General features: G+C 48.6%; 1 protein-coding gene across 3 annotated transcripts in view; it reads left to right on the top strand.

Annotated features, from left to right (window-relative positions):
* TTC28 (tetratricopeptide repeat domain 28) overlaps window positions 1-12954 on the top strand; it is a 110203-nt gene extending 97249 nt beyond the window's left edge. For 2 of the 3 annotated variants that reach the window (XM_068208689.1, XM_068208691.1), the window contains 7 exons: window positions 1446-1570; window positions 2627-2858; window positions 3275-3351; window positions 5395-5418; window positions 6224-6353; window positions 6880-6987; window positions 7458-12954. In XM_068208689.1, coding sequence (XP_068064790.1) covers window positions 1446-1570; window positions 2627-2858; window positions 3275-3351; window positions 5395-5418; window positions 6224-6353; window positions 6880-6987; window positions 7458-9082 — 2321 coding nt within the window. In that variant the 3' untranslated portion in view covers window positions 9083-12954. The remainder of the gene's footprint in view (window positions 1-1445; window positions 1571-2626; window positions 2859-3274; window positions 3352-5394; window positions 5419-6223; window positions 6354-6879; window positions 6988-7457) is intronic. The other variant, XM_068208690.1, reaches the window with a different exon arrangement.
* Window positions 12955-14246: the final 1292 nt, after the last annotated feature.

Genomic DNA, 14246 nt, shown 5'->3' with positions numbered 1-14246 from the left:
AGGTGGGTATGGATTGGGTATAATTAGAAGCAGTTGTGAGGTGAAGTGTGTTTCATGACTGGAAAGAAAGTGCAGTACAGCAACTCATTCTCTGTGTTTGAAATCTCCAGGCTCACGCTTCCTGTCCATGGGATGGAGTCAGCTGGAGCACACATAGAGACTTTTAAATGGAAAATTTAGTGACACTTCAACAGGAGGCAGGAGAAGTGCTGCTAGAAGCAGCAGCAGCAAGTAGCTGTGATTTCTGTGACATAAGCCTTGTAGGGCTTACTGCTTTGGTCCTTTTAGAAGAAAGGTTTTCCTTGCTTCCATTGGGAATGTCTCAGCAGTGTCAGCTCCTTGTGCAGTGCTGGTGCTTGTTCCCTCTCAATTAGATCTGTACTTTCAGATTTGGAATGACAAGGTCTTGGAGTTCAGCAGTGCTGTGACAGGAATATGTAGAGATAACCTAATTTTTCTTCCTGGCATGAGGCCTGGTTTTTGAAAGCTGCAAGCATTCCCCAAATTGATTTTGCACAGGCAGCAGAAGCATGTTATTTAGCCCAGGAAACTGTGGTGAATATGGCTCTGGTGTGAACTGCATATGGCTGGAGGAGCAGGAACTTGTTAAAATGAGTCAGGCTGACAGTGATTTCAGGCATGTTGAGTCCAGCATTAGGATGTGGTTCACGTAGTACCAGCTGTGAGCTGAGTTCAGGTTATGGTCCACAGTTCAGTTGGGATTTTATTTTTCTTCCAAGATTTTTCTGTCTCAAAAGAGCACTAAAAAGCCCCAAAAGTAACCACTTCCCAGGCAGAAAAGAAAGAGTGTGGACACGGTGCTTGGCATTGCCAGCAAGCAGAGGCTTTCAGCTGCTCAGGCTGTCTGAGTACTGCCCCTTCCATGGCACTGTGCAAGTTCATCCCACACAGTCCCTGACCCACCACTGACCCTTGGCAGTGAGTCTTGGACAGAGCACCAGAGCCAGGAGCAGCTGCATCCTCACTGCATGAATGAGGAAGGAAATGTAGAGCTCCTTGAGCTGACATCTGGGGAATCTGGCATTGAATGGGGCATGAGCCAGGACAGGTTTCTGACCAGGACAGTGAAAACTTTTCATGTTCAGAGTTCTGTTTTACGACCACTGTTGTCATGTGTTGATTTCTGTGGCTGCAGAGGAGACCTGGAGCATGCCTGGACAAGTTTAGCTGCAATCCAGTGGTTTTCTGCTTGCTTGAACAGGAAAATGCTGTTGATTTAATAGCAGGGGACAGTAAGAAGTGTCTAGAAACTTTCTGGAAGTTCAGTCTGCAGGGAGTGGGCAGCAGGTCTGGGAAAAGAATGTCCTTTTGCAGGGTACAGTGAACCATCGTTCACTGGTCTGAGGGCAGAGGACATCTGTGTCTGGTTTGAGCATTTCCCATAAAAACAGGAGGTTGACTGTCTCTCATTCTGAATCCTGCAGGCTTCATGCTTATTGGGAGTGATATGAAGCTGAACAGCCCTTCTTCACTGGTAGGACAAGCCCTGACTGAGATCCTGCAGCACCCTGAAAGGGCCCGGGATGCTCTGCGTGTGCTCCTTCATCTGGTAAGGGAAAGGAAGCGCTGTCACAGCCACGAGTGGCACCACAGCCCATCTAGTGCTGAGACACCCTCACCTGAGGGCATGAGTGGAACCCTGAGTGGAACAGCAGCCACTCCCTGATGTGCAGCCACTCCCCCTTGAAAATATATACATATACACCTTCATCCCCCCTCCCCTGCTATGATGTATCCTCTTGCAAAACGCCCGGTCAGTGTGGAAAGATTTGGACACCTAAGGAAGTGTTCAGTGCAAAAAGAGGCAAAGTAAGCAAAATCTTAGATTGTATTGTGACAGAATCCTCCCCAGACCCATCTGGTTTGCATTAGCTGTTGAGTTGGGTTTCTGCTTAAGGGGTAAGCATTGGGATTAATTGTTTATACAGGGAAATAGCTACGAACATGGCAGTCATGGAAACACAGAGCACAGTCACTGCTGTCTCTGCGTATTTGGAAGATAAGAGGCCCTTCTGTCCCCATCTGTGCCACCAGTCTGTCCTGGGGAACAGCGGGACTGGAGCCAACTGCCAGGTGGCTGGAATGATCACTCATGACTTCTAATACTTTTCTTCCCAATGCATCATCTGTGGTCTCACAGGAGTGTGAAGTATGCATAGAATGATGGAAACCTGTGAATATTGCTGGTCTTCCCAGTTGCTGGGGTTTGTGGACGCTCATCTCTCTTTCCTGTTTGCTGTGTGGCTGCAGGCTCTTTGTCTGGTAATAAGCAGTCTGGAACCCCAAGGTGAATCATCTTTAGGGAGAAATGCAGCTGCCAGGTTTACAGGAAACTATCCCAAACAAACTGCTACTTCATTTCTTGTGACATTATTGTTCCCAGCGTCCCAGAGAATATTGACACTCATCACTGTGATGTTGCAGCTGTGAATGCAGAGTTACTGAAGCTTCTCTTTCCAAGGCACTAATGTCCTCTTGTGTGAGACAGGCCAGGATCAATCTTGGAACAGCAGGCAGGGAGACAGCAAATCCAGTCTCTTCTCTGTGTAAAAAGAGGCAGTCAGTAACAGCATCTTGTACCATAAGCTGTGTCATTTCCCCACAGGTGGAGAAATCATTGCAGCGAATCCAGAATGGGCAGCACAACTCCATGTACACCTCCCAGCAGAGTGTGGAGAATAAAGTTGGTGGCATTCCAGGCTGGCAGGCACTCCTCACAGCTGTGGGATTTCGGTTGGACCCACCAGCCAGCGGCCTCCCAGCAGCAGTGTTCTTCCCAACCTCGGACCCTGGGGACCGGCTGCAGCAGTGCAGCACCACCATCCAGTCCCTCCTAGGTGAGAGGAGGCAGCTGTGGGCCCTGACCAGGCAGACATCAGCCTTTCACACCTTTCTGTGATGTCAGCATGTGAAACAGGGATGTTTTACAGCAATGAAATCAATGTATTGGACTGGGAAGAAGTTCTAAAAGTAAATGTTAACTGAAAATTTTGCCACAGATGAGAATCATTTGCTGCTGGGTCGGGTAAGCGTGATGTGACTGTTCCTCTCTCCCAGCTCTCAGTCAGGAAACCTGTCATCAGATGCAAAATGGGAAGACCTTTTGCTTTGTGGAAATTGCTGCTGCTTCCAGAGCTGTCCAGTGATGTTGGGGAGAGGTTTTAGGAATTAGCCGAGTGTGTGTTCTGTTCAGGCTTGTTGCATTTCTTGCAGTCAAGAAACAGATACAGATGTTTCTGCTGATGTTTTTCAGGTTTGCCTAACCCTGCACTTCAGGCACTTTGTAAACTTATCACAGCTTCAGAAACAGGAGAGCAGCTTATCAACAGGGTGAGTTGGGAGGTTTTCCTCCAGTACCAGGTTCCAAATGGTTCTTCCCAGGTCAGTAAATTCAGAAATATGCAGAATGGTTGATGCCCTGGTTTATCAAGCCAGAGCTTGCTAGGAGACTTAAGGGTTGAAATTCTAAACTTGCTTATTTGTGTGAATGAAAGTGTGTGTTCAGAAGGAAAATATGCAAGTGGGTTACTGGGCTGCATGGCCCTGGGACTCCCTGTTCAGTGACAAGTGAAAACATGATCCCTACAGCAGTGTGGGGGAATTGAGTAACAAACCCCTAATTGCTGTTTGGCCATCCTGCCTAGGCCCACGTTGGCTGCTCATTGCCCACTCTATTTACTGAAATCCCAAGGTATGGTTGACTTTGGACAGTGCAAGTTCTGTCAGAAAACTCCCTGAGCCTGTGCTGCTGCTCCTGTGTGTGCTCACAGCTCCAGGGAAAGGATTTCTGGTCTTTTGGAGAAGGGCAGTGCTACCTGTGGTGATGGGACTTCTCCCTGCTCCCCTCAGCCTCCTTCACACTCTTCCCTCTGCTGTCTCTGGAGCATGCCTAGCCTAACCTGACCTTTCTCTGCCTCACCCCAGCAGCCTGGCTGCTTTCCATTCCATGGTTCTTACTGTGCTGAGTGCTCCTGTAATGAGGTTTCTCTTCATCATTTGCCTGCTTTAGTACATGGACACACACAGGGAAGGGGCCTATATCTCACTGTCTTTCCCTTTTCCCCATGCAGAAACATTCCAGGCAATACTGTGGTGGGGAGCTGGGATTGGTTCTCTGTGGTGTTGGGCTGCCCTTCCTTCAGTCACATGGAGTCTGCAGAAAAAGCCAGAGAAGAGCCCCAGCCTCTCTGTTACCTGCTGAGCAGCTCTGGCAGCCCACTGGGATGAGTCTGCTCCAAGGAAAGGGTTCCTATTAGGATCCTGTTAGGATCTGCAGCAGAGTTTGAGATGTTCCCAGTGCCCTTGGTGACCATTGTCCTTGGTGGTGTTTTGCCTCTTGCCTTGGCTCTCATCAGTGCCTGAGATGTGTGTGGTTAACTTCAGGGTTATCTCCCCATCATGTATGAGGAGGACAGGACAACATTCCCATGGCTCAAAATGCCTTAGAGTGCTAATGAGGTGGCTTCATGATTGCTGCCCTGCCTCAGATAATTAAATTACCCAAGGAAAAACATTCAGCTGGCTGTGCACAAGTAACAAAAGACACACTCGCCCTTTCCTTGCTGCCCCACAGACTAAATACTGGCAGGGATATTGCAAGTTTTCTTCCATAGCCCAGACCCCTGGCAGAATTCCCTTTTGCACCAGTCTATCCTGTTACATGTTGGTGTTCAACAGCTCTCCCCTCCATTGTGGTGATTGCTTTTTTCCTCTTCTGCCTCTTGGCAGTTCATGGTGTGAGCAGCTGGGGCTCTGCCTGTCCCAGAGGAAAGCAGACTTTGTTCCAGACAGAAGCAGGAGGTCAGACATTTCAGTCACTGGGTGCTGCTGGTTGGTTTTCGTGAGTGGGTCACCAGCATCACAGGGGAGTGGGTGCTCTTGGCCTTAGTGAAGCAGCAAGGTGGGTGCCTGAGCAGCTGCACTGGATAGAAAATGATTGTTTTGAGTGAAAAAGAGAAGGCAGGAGCCACAAAAGACAGAAAACTTCAGACTACTGCACGAGCAAGGAAAAGTTAGGGATTTCTGCCCGCACTGAGCGCCAGTACTGTGTCCCAGAGGAAACAAGAGAAGGGCTGTTTTATGTTCAGCCTCCTGCCAGAGTGTGGGTTGGCCTGAGTGTCTGCCTGCTAAGTGTCGGAGCTGTCATGAGCTGGGCACTCCCAGATTCCAGCTGCCTGCTCCCATGCTGTTGGATTCACAGCTCAGGCCGTTCCCATTGCTCCCTTCTTTCTCTGGGCAGAGCATCTTGCAGTCAGGGTGCTGGCTCGCGCAGGGACGTGCCCCTGCAGGGTTCCTCAGCACAGGCACTTTGTAGCACAGAGTAACCCATGTTCTTTTCTCCTCTTTTCCTTTCTTGTTGCCTGCTGCCCGAAGGCTGTTAAAAATGTGGTGGCAATGGTGAGTATGATGTGCACGGGGGTGACACTGTGGTGCAGGGTGCAGCACCGGGGTCGCTGCAGACCCGTGCCCTGTGCTGCACCGTGTCTGCACCCGCTCTCAGGCCTGGGATTTGCTCCACAGAGCTACTGTGGAAAAAGGCCTGTGTAAGCTTTTGTGGGTTGTGAGAGATGGGTGGTCCTGAGGTTAGCTGCTCCCTGATTAATGGCTTTTCATCCTTGCTGCCCTGGGTGTGTTGGTGAATTACACGGGATCCTGGCATCTTAATTTGTGTCAGATCTTCATAAACACATTTTCTCTCTAGCTTGCTACTCCTGTCCCTTGGGCACAGTTGAGAAACTTCTTTCCTGGAGGCCATGGAGATATTAGGAAAGTGTTCCATGGTTTCATATGACTTGTTCTGCCCAGTTAATGAGTTTCTTAGGATTTGCATAAGGAGTATGGCTCAGTCATGGAATGGGCTTTAGTATATTTCTGTGAGCAGCCCCAGAGTATCTCTTTCCTTTTCTTTCCCTTCACAGATGTTCCTGCTGTGCTTCCTTCTTGCTCAGTTTCCACTGGCCACCCCCCAGCCCTCACCCCTGGTCTATCCCTGCCTTTGCTGCTGTTCCAGTCTGTCTGATGTTGCTGTCCCTGAACTGTCCTTCTTCCCAGACCTTCCCTTCTCACTGCTCTGTTCAGGAGCAGCAGCTGAACTGGGTGTCCAGGGAAAGGGTGTCCAGAGGGCATTGCTTTATCTGTGGCTGTAAGAGAAGCAGTGATGTGACTTGTAAGGAATGGCTAATGTCTGTATTGCTGTCTTCAGCTGCATCAAGTCCTGGTTCAACTTCAAGCAGGAGAGAAGGAACAAGATTTCCCCTCTGCACCAATCCAGGTCTCCATCAGTGTCCAGCTCTGGAGGCTGCCTGGCTGTCATGAGTTTCTGGCAGCTCTAGGTAGGAAAGCACTTCTTTCTGTTGTCTCTCTAAACTCATTGCTGGTGTCTCATGTGAGGGCTTGAAACACTGATAAGACCCACAGCTTCCCATTTGTCTGCCTCCTGCAGCCCAGCCTGCATTTGCCAAATTCCAAGGTCTGTGCTCTTCAGCTCTATTTCTGTGAGAAAACCTAGAATTAATAGTAAATTGTTTGGCATGTAGGACATTGTCCCCTGAGATGTGTTTGGTATATAATTTCCTGACAACTCCAAGTAATTTGCAGCTACAGAAGTGTTGACAGGAGTGATTTGTTAACGAGTGTGTGTGCTTCCAGTCCAGCACTACAAAGCTCCCAACACCTGGAGAAGATGTGCTAAACAGTAAAAATAAACTGCACATGAGAGTTGAAGTCATCCTTCCAAGACATCCATCCTGCAGGCTGTCATACCTCTCTGTTCTGTCTGTGTTATAAATGAGATTACTCTTACTTGAGACAGAGGGTCTTTCTGTGAGCTGTAATTTTCTGTTCCATGTCCCACTACAGGTTTTGACCTTTGTGAAGTTGGCCAAGAAGAGGTCATTCTGAAAACTGGGAAACAAGCTACCAGGAGGACCATGCACTTTGCTCTACAATCCTTGCTGGCACTTTTTGGTAAAGCTGCTCAGTGTGTTTTTGCTCTTGTGTCATCTGATGATTTGATCAGAATGGCTTCTGCTGAAATCTCACACTTGCATCATTGCAGAGGTCACACACGTGTCACACAGACCAGATGTGATACAGAGACTGGAGTAAATGCTGTGTACGGGAAAGACTTGTCTGAGCAGAAGCTGGAGATAGAGTCCAGCGACTGGAGGACATATAATTCATTCTTTGTGTTGAGATATCAAATGATAATGAGCTGACAACTTCCGTGTAGGATACTTGGACATAGGTTCTTGCCTGGGCCATGCTCTTCTTTTTCCTTACCTAAGTATTAGTTGGTTGTTCTGAGGTAGCACAGAGCTTGAGGGCATGTTTTGTACCATGTTCTCTTAATTCTGATAGAATGTTACCTAGTTTTATTTGATTTTGTGGTGTATCTAGGAGCATGTTTGTACATACTGTTGTCTTTTCTTTTTCAGATTCTACAGAGCTGCCCAAGCGCCTTAGCCTGGACAGTTCCTCATCACTGGAGTCACTGGCTTCTGCTCAGTCTGTTTCCAACCCTGTACCCCAGTATCAAAACCCTCCATTCTCTCCTACCTGTCCAGACAGCATTGCCTCAGATGCCATTTCTGTGTACAGCCTGAGCTCCATTGCTTCTTCCATGAGCTTTGTTTCCAAGCCAGAGAGCATGCTGGATGGGGCAGGACACAGAGGGCGGCAGGATTATGAGAGGCCCAAGAATATCTATCCACACAGGTCTGCAGCTCAGAGCCAGCTGTCACCACAAGCCACTGCAGCCAGCAAAGATGAGGAAGAGTATGAAGGTTTCTCTATAATCAGCAATGAGCCTTTGGCCAGTTACCAAGAAAACATAAAACCAAGATTTTCCCCTGATCACAAACAGCCCAAAACTAGTCAGAACGGAGGCATTAAAGCATCCATCAACTCCAAAGGGAGCATAAGTACTCCAAATTCTCCTGTTAAAATGACTCTCATCCCAAGCCCAAATTCACCTTTCCAAAAAGTTGGAAAACTTGCAAGTTCTGATACTGGGGAGTCTGACCAGTCTAGCACTGAGACTGACAGCACCGTCAAATCCCAAGAGGACAGTAATCCAAAGCTTGATCCGCAAGAGTTGGCCCAAAAAATTCTGGAGGAAACTCAGAGTCACCTCATTGCTGTTGAACGTCTTCAGAGAAGCAGCAGCCAGATCAGCAAGAGCAACAGCTCGGAGGATGGGGCTCCCAGCCCGGGCGGCGTGTCCGCGTTCCGCTCCTCGGAGACCAGCGCCTTCAGCCGCCCGCTCAGCTCCAGCCAGAGGAACCAGTCTTCTTCACCTCTTGCAATCAAACCAAAGCCTCCAACGAGGAGTTCATCCCTTCAGAAGGTCAGCTCTGGCTACAACAGCCCCACAACGTCGGAGATGTCAAACAGAGAAGGCACAGGCCAGTACAGTGGGCAGCCATCTCCAGGTAGTGATTCACATGGGTCCCTAACTGAGCAGCCTCCCTTTAAACTCAAGTACCCCAGCTCTCCTTATAGTGCTCACATTTCTAAATCACCCAGAAATATCTCTCCGAGCTCAGGGCATCAGTCCCCTGGTGGCAGCACTCCATCTCCTGCTCTTTCTTATTCCTCAGCTGGTTCTGCTCGCTCAAGCCCAGCTGATGCCCCAGACATAGACAAATTAAAATTGGCTGCCATTGATGAAAAAGTGCAAGCAATTCACAACTTAAAGATGTTCTGGCAGAGCACTCCCCACCACTCTACCGGTCCAATAAAGATTCTCCGAGGAGCTCCTGGAACAATGACTTCTAAGAAAGATGTCCTCAGCTTGCTCAATTTATCACCACGGCACAGCAAAGAAGAAAGTGCAGAGAAGCTGGAACTGAAGGACCTGTCTATTGGGCAACACCTTTCTGCTTCACCACAGAAGATCCCTCCAAATGGACACAGATGCCCTGAAAGCACAAATACCATGACATCAGCTCATTCCTCACCTAGCAACACTCTGGGAGCTGTGCGTCCCCTGAGGCTGCCAGCTGGGAACGGGTATAAATTTTTGTCACCAGGAAGATTTTTCCCTTCCTCCAAATGTTGAAATGTCCCAAGTACCAGCTGATGACTTGCAGTCTTGTTGAAGTATTTGCTTCTGCCCACTTGCCTTTACCAAAACAGAACCAGTAGCTAAGCAGCCGTGGTCATGCCCTCAGCTGGCAGTGCCCCAGGGATGGGACAGGCTGGCCTGCTGTCACTGTGGGGGCACACGGCCTCACACACATGGGGTTTTGTTTCCCTTATCAGGACCCTGGCCAGACTCACCTGATAACAGGTTCTTTGTAGTATTCAGTATTTGCAGCAGCAGGTGCAAAGCATCTGCTTGTCTGCTCATTAAATACTGGCTTTTAAGCCACCTCCTCCTATTTCTTAACCAGAAGTTTTACAGCTGGCTTTTTGTACAGAAATTACACATATCAGGGGTTGGAGAGGAAAGGGAGAGGAGGCAGAACATTCCTGTGTACCACAAAGAACATGGGTACAAGTCTCTGCCTGGAGAAAGATGAGCCATTTCACTCGATGCTTTCAAAGGCTGACAGAGGAGAAGACCACATGCCTCTAGATACCTCTGCCAGGTTGGCCAAACCAGAAACTGCTGTCAGTAAAACTCCATAGCAGCAGGATCTGGCATTTCTGTTGCATCATTTAGAGACTGGTGAAACAAAGACAAGAGGAGAGAGGTGCCCCATTCTAAAATCTGCATCTCAGGTAACTTTTTTGGAGGGAAAGCCCTCAGATGAGACATTGCTGGTTGGTCTGCTCAAAGGAAAGGTTTGGGGCCTAACAAACCAGGTGAGCCTGTGTGTGTGGTAGTGAGTGTGTGTCAGAGAGACAAGTTCTGGTTTTATTGAGTGCTCTGGTCTCTCTGGCACACCACATTGTGAAGGTGAACTTTTTATCCTGGCAAGTCTGGGGCAGTACTTACATCTCTGTCTGCTCAGTGAGCACAGAAAAGGATGGCAGATGCTGCAGCTCAGAACATTATTTTGCAGTTCCACAGCAGGCAAGATTGTGACATCAGTGTGTGTGATTCAGACAACACCTGACCAAAAAAATCCCTCCTTGATCCTGCTAAATCATTGCCAGGGCTCAGCACAGGCAGGTCTGTGAACCTTTCCCTGCTGTGGAGGCAGGTTTCCTTTGGAGCAGGCGTGGAAACAAGTTTCATTTGGAGCAGGCGTGCCAGTGTCAGCAGCTGTTGGTGCAGCTGGAGGCAGAACACGAGGCAGCAAGCGGAGGGGCTGGATGCAGAACCTGAGTGCCCTCTGACACGGGGAGGAAAGGCGACCAAGAGCACCCCCAGGGCGATACGTACAGTCAGCTTCCCTAGGCTAGGTGGGGTTTAGGAGTTAGGGGCAGGCTGGAGATGGTTTCTAGGTGGCTGTGGAATGCAGTGATGTGATCAGGATCCCAGTGATCATTTACATGCACTGAGGCCGTGGGCATGCGGCCACGTGAGCTCAGATCTGCGCAAGGTATTCACAGGCTGTGAAGTCAGAGCACTGTATCACCAAGGATTTTGGTGTCTATTCTGCACTCCCAGAATTGGCTGAGTGACTGAAGGCTAATCACTTCACCTCTCCGTGCCTCGTCTTCCCTTTCTATCTAAATGGGGATAGTAATACTTACCTACCTACCTCACAGAGGTGTTGTGAGGCTGAATTCATTAGGCCCTGAGTTTTAGCTGGATCTGAAGTCAATTTCCAGTCTTGCAGCTGAATGGAGAGTGCAGGCAGCTCTGTGGATGTACCAGAGGTATGTTGCTGATGCAGAGAATTGTACTTAGCATGGCTGGATGCTCTTGTTGTAAATGTGGATCTGATAATTAGTGATTTTCCAAGAGTTCTTGGAGGAAAAGCATGATAGCAGGGCAGAGAATTCAGTTCTGATATGGAAACATGAGAATGCTTAGTGTCAGCTTACTCACAGGCATAATCAGATGCGTGCCGTGAGAATATTCTGGAGTCTGCTGGTTTCAGGAGAATGTTTTCCTTTTCATTGTGGCAAGGAATGAACACAAGCACTAAAGGCAAAGGATACTGGGTTGGGTTGTTACAGCCAGCTAACAAGGGAGGGGGGATCACCAAAGTTTTCAGTGCAGAAAGAGTAGTTACCTACTCATACACAATGTAGCAGAACAGTTGAATCAATCTGTTCAACTCATTATGATGCAAGTTATTTGTCTGTACATGACATCTTCCTGTGATGGTTTGGTGCTAAACATCACCTTCGTGTCATTTGGCAGGAAAAATTAGAATAGTGGGCCAAAATGAGTCAGCACAGTGTCTGCCCCTTGTGGAGACAGAGATGCTGTTGATCATGCCACTTACTGTGGTCACAGGACTGCTGAGAGACTTCATGTGACCTGCTCTGTTTCTAACCAGCATAAACTTTCTGAAACGACATCCCAGGAACACCCAGGATGGAAGTGGGCAGCTTTTTGTTTATAGCAACAGCAAATACTCCCTGTAGTGCTGCATAACACGCCAGAAAATAAGCCTCTTTGCTGTAGTTTACTTCCATAACTAAAGGATCTTTTAACCTGTAGAAATTCTATGCTGCCATTTTGTTACAACCCATTTCTGTGCTCCAGCAGGTTTCATGCTGGCTTAAAGCTTTCCGACAGAGCTGAATCGGGGTGGGGGGTGTGGGGGAGTGGTTCTTCTGTTGTTGTTTTTAAGGAGGGGGGAGCATTAGAAGCAGGGAAGGGTTCAGATGTAGAGCAAGTTCAGTATTTGGGGAATTTGATGTTGTATAAATATGGAAGGTGAGTGTCACTAGAACAAGTTTTTTGGGAAATAGGTCTCCGTTGACTTGGCACAGGTCACTTCCATTGGCTTGCCGGGAGCCATGAAATGCATGCTTACTCGTGGCTGGGAGACACTGCACACCTTGTCCCTCACTCCTCCACCTCCTGAATGAGAAACAACCCCTTTGTGAGGAAAAAAAAAAGAGTTTTATCAGGTTTGCCCAATACGTGGAGAAATTCAGGAAATGAAAATCACATGTTCTCCATTTGCTATTAGAATTCCTTCTGTGGGTTTAATGCATTTGTCGTTGTTGTATTTGTGCATGGTACAAGTGACAACACTGCATAATACAGTGAGCAATAACAATTAGGTATTAACCACTTTCACACTAAACCTGCCACATGCAACCGTTCCCCAAGGCCACAGGATGTTTTGGTTTTGCCCTGGACGTTTTACTGTGTGAGATTTCAGATTTTTTTATTGACTGTCTTTAGCTCCAACGAAATGGGAACAGTAAACAACCTCTGTGATCAAAATCTAGTTTAATTTCATTTTGTTGGTTAGCCTGTACCTCTGGCCTGATATTGGTTTTCCTTCTGTTTAATCATACTTTACTGAAACAAGGAAAAAGCATTGAGGGGGTGCTACATCCATGCATATCACTCTAGGCCATGTTTTCTTTCATTAGGGCAAGCTCGTTCTGTGAACATCTCTTCCAAGTTGCAGAACGGATCCAGGGGCACAGAGGTGTCTGTGAATCTGTTAGGAAGCATTGGTAGTTTCAGCTGGATGGTGATAATGGGTTTGAGCAGTTTCGGGTTCTTTGCATTGCCATGCTGCCCAGCAGGGCTGCACGTGTGTGTGGACACTCGTCCCCTCAGCTGCAGAAGAGCACTGGAGACAGTGACCCAGAGAGGATGGTCAGCAGAGGCTTCCCAGCAGCAGCCCTTCAGCACTCGCTCTCCCTACGTGCAGTGTTAGCCATGTTTGGCCTCTATGGACTTTCTTTGTAAATTAAAACTCTGTTTCCAGACAGCATTAAACTTTTTATATTATGAAATTTACCATGTAAAAAGATTTTCATATTTTTATTGAAATTGCTAAGGCATTTGGCCTTTTCTTCTTTGTGATTTCAGTGTCTATTAAAGCATGAGTTCTCTCAGTGCCTCAGTCTCTTGATCTGGAAGGATGCTGGGGACGGGGGGTTGTTGGCTCGCTGCTCTCTGCCCACACCCAGCTCCCCTGTGTGACCACGTCCTGTGGCAGAGCGTGGCTGAAACTCAGGGCAGCTCTCCTCAGCTCCCTCTGGAACTTCCCTCCCCTCTGTGTGCAGTGCAGTGTTCCTGTTACCGCTGCTCGTTGGATGGAAATTGCTTTTCCTCCTGACAGGTGCTGGGAGCGCCAGTATTTGCTCCGGTCTCTTGTAGCAGAGGACTCGCAGGGCTGGGAGGAGCTCTGAGGGTTGTGAGAGAGCCCAGTGCTAAAGGGATGAGGGATTCTCCCCATACCGATGCCAGCTGGAACTTGATGAGTTAAATCTTCCTTCTGCCCCCGCGTGAAAGGTGCCCTTGTACTACGGGGAAGTTGGAGACACGTGAAGCTAAACACCCAGAGCAGCCAGGGGCCGCAGGCTGAGCCTGGGCTGGAGCCCTGCCACGAGGAGCAGCTCCTGGAGCAGCATTCCCTGCTCCAGAGGAGCTGTGGTGGAGCTGGGCTCAAGTGGGTCGTCTGTGCCGGGTCTGGGGTCAGCGGGATGTGGCTGCTCGTGACACTCGTGCGTGGCAGGATGCAGCTGTAAACAGAGGCGTTGGGGACTGAGCAAACACCAGACAAATGTTGTCCATATGGGGAAGGAGCAGCAGCAGGGACTGCACGCTGCCAGCGTTTCGAAAAACCAAATAAAGGAAAATCCTGAATGCTTGGGGAAACTGAGATTTATACCCCGCTGCAGCTGTGCCCCAGCACAGCCCTGATCACTGCTGCTCCTCATGGCCCGGGCCAGGGCAGGCCTGAGTCACCATTCAAGGACTTCCATGGAAAGAAGTGTCCATAGGAAGAGCCTGCCGGGGCTTTGCAGCCTTTTATCTGGGGGAGGAGTGCTTGGCAACACTGAATTTTATCAGGATTTCTGTCCTTTGTGTAAATGCCTCGTTGGTTCTGGCTCCTGGCAAGAGGGAATGTGGGGGATGATGGCTTCTCCAGGGAAAGGGGAGCCAGGGGGGCTGCAGAGAGGGTCAGGGGTCACCTCTGGGGAAGAGGATGCACCATGGGAACACAAAGTGTGGAGCTTGTGGTTGTTTTTTTCTTTCCAGTTTACCTGGTTTTACGTTTGTGTGTTCATTTCTAACAGAGGGAAAGCAAAAGTCTGCTGGCTGTGGAAAACACCTGGGGATAAAAATGAAAGCTAATGCTCAGAAACTAGAAAGCAAATCAATATATTTAGAATCCATTGTTTTA

Source organism: Anomalospiza imberbis, chromosome 18 (assembly GCF_031753505.1).
Source record: "Anomalospiza imberbis isolate Cuckoo-Finch-1a 21T00152 chromosome 18, ASM3175350v1, whole genome shotgun sequence".
Classification (NCBI taxonomy): domain Eukaryota; kingdom Metazoa; phylum Chordata; class Aves; order Passeriformes; family Viduidae; genus Anomalospiza; species Anomalospiza imberbis.
This window is presented reverse-complemented; position numbering and strand designations above follow the sequence as displayed.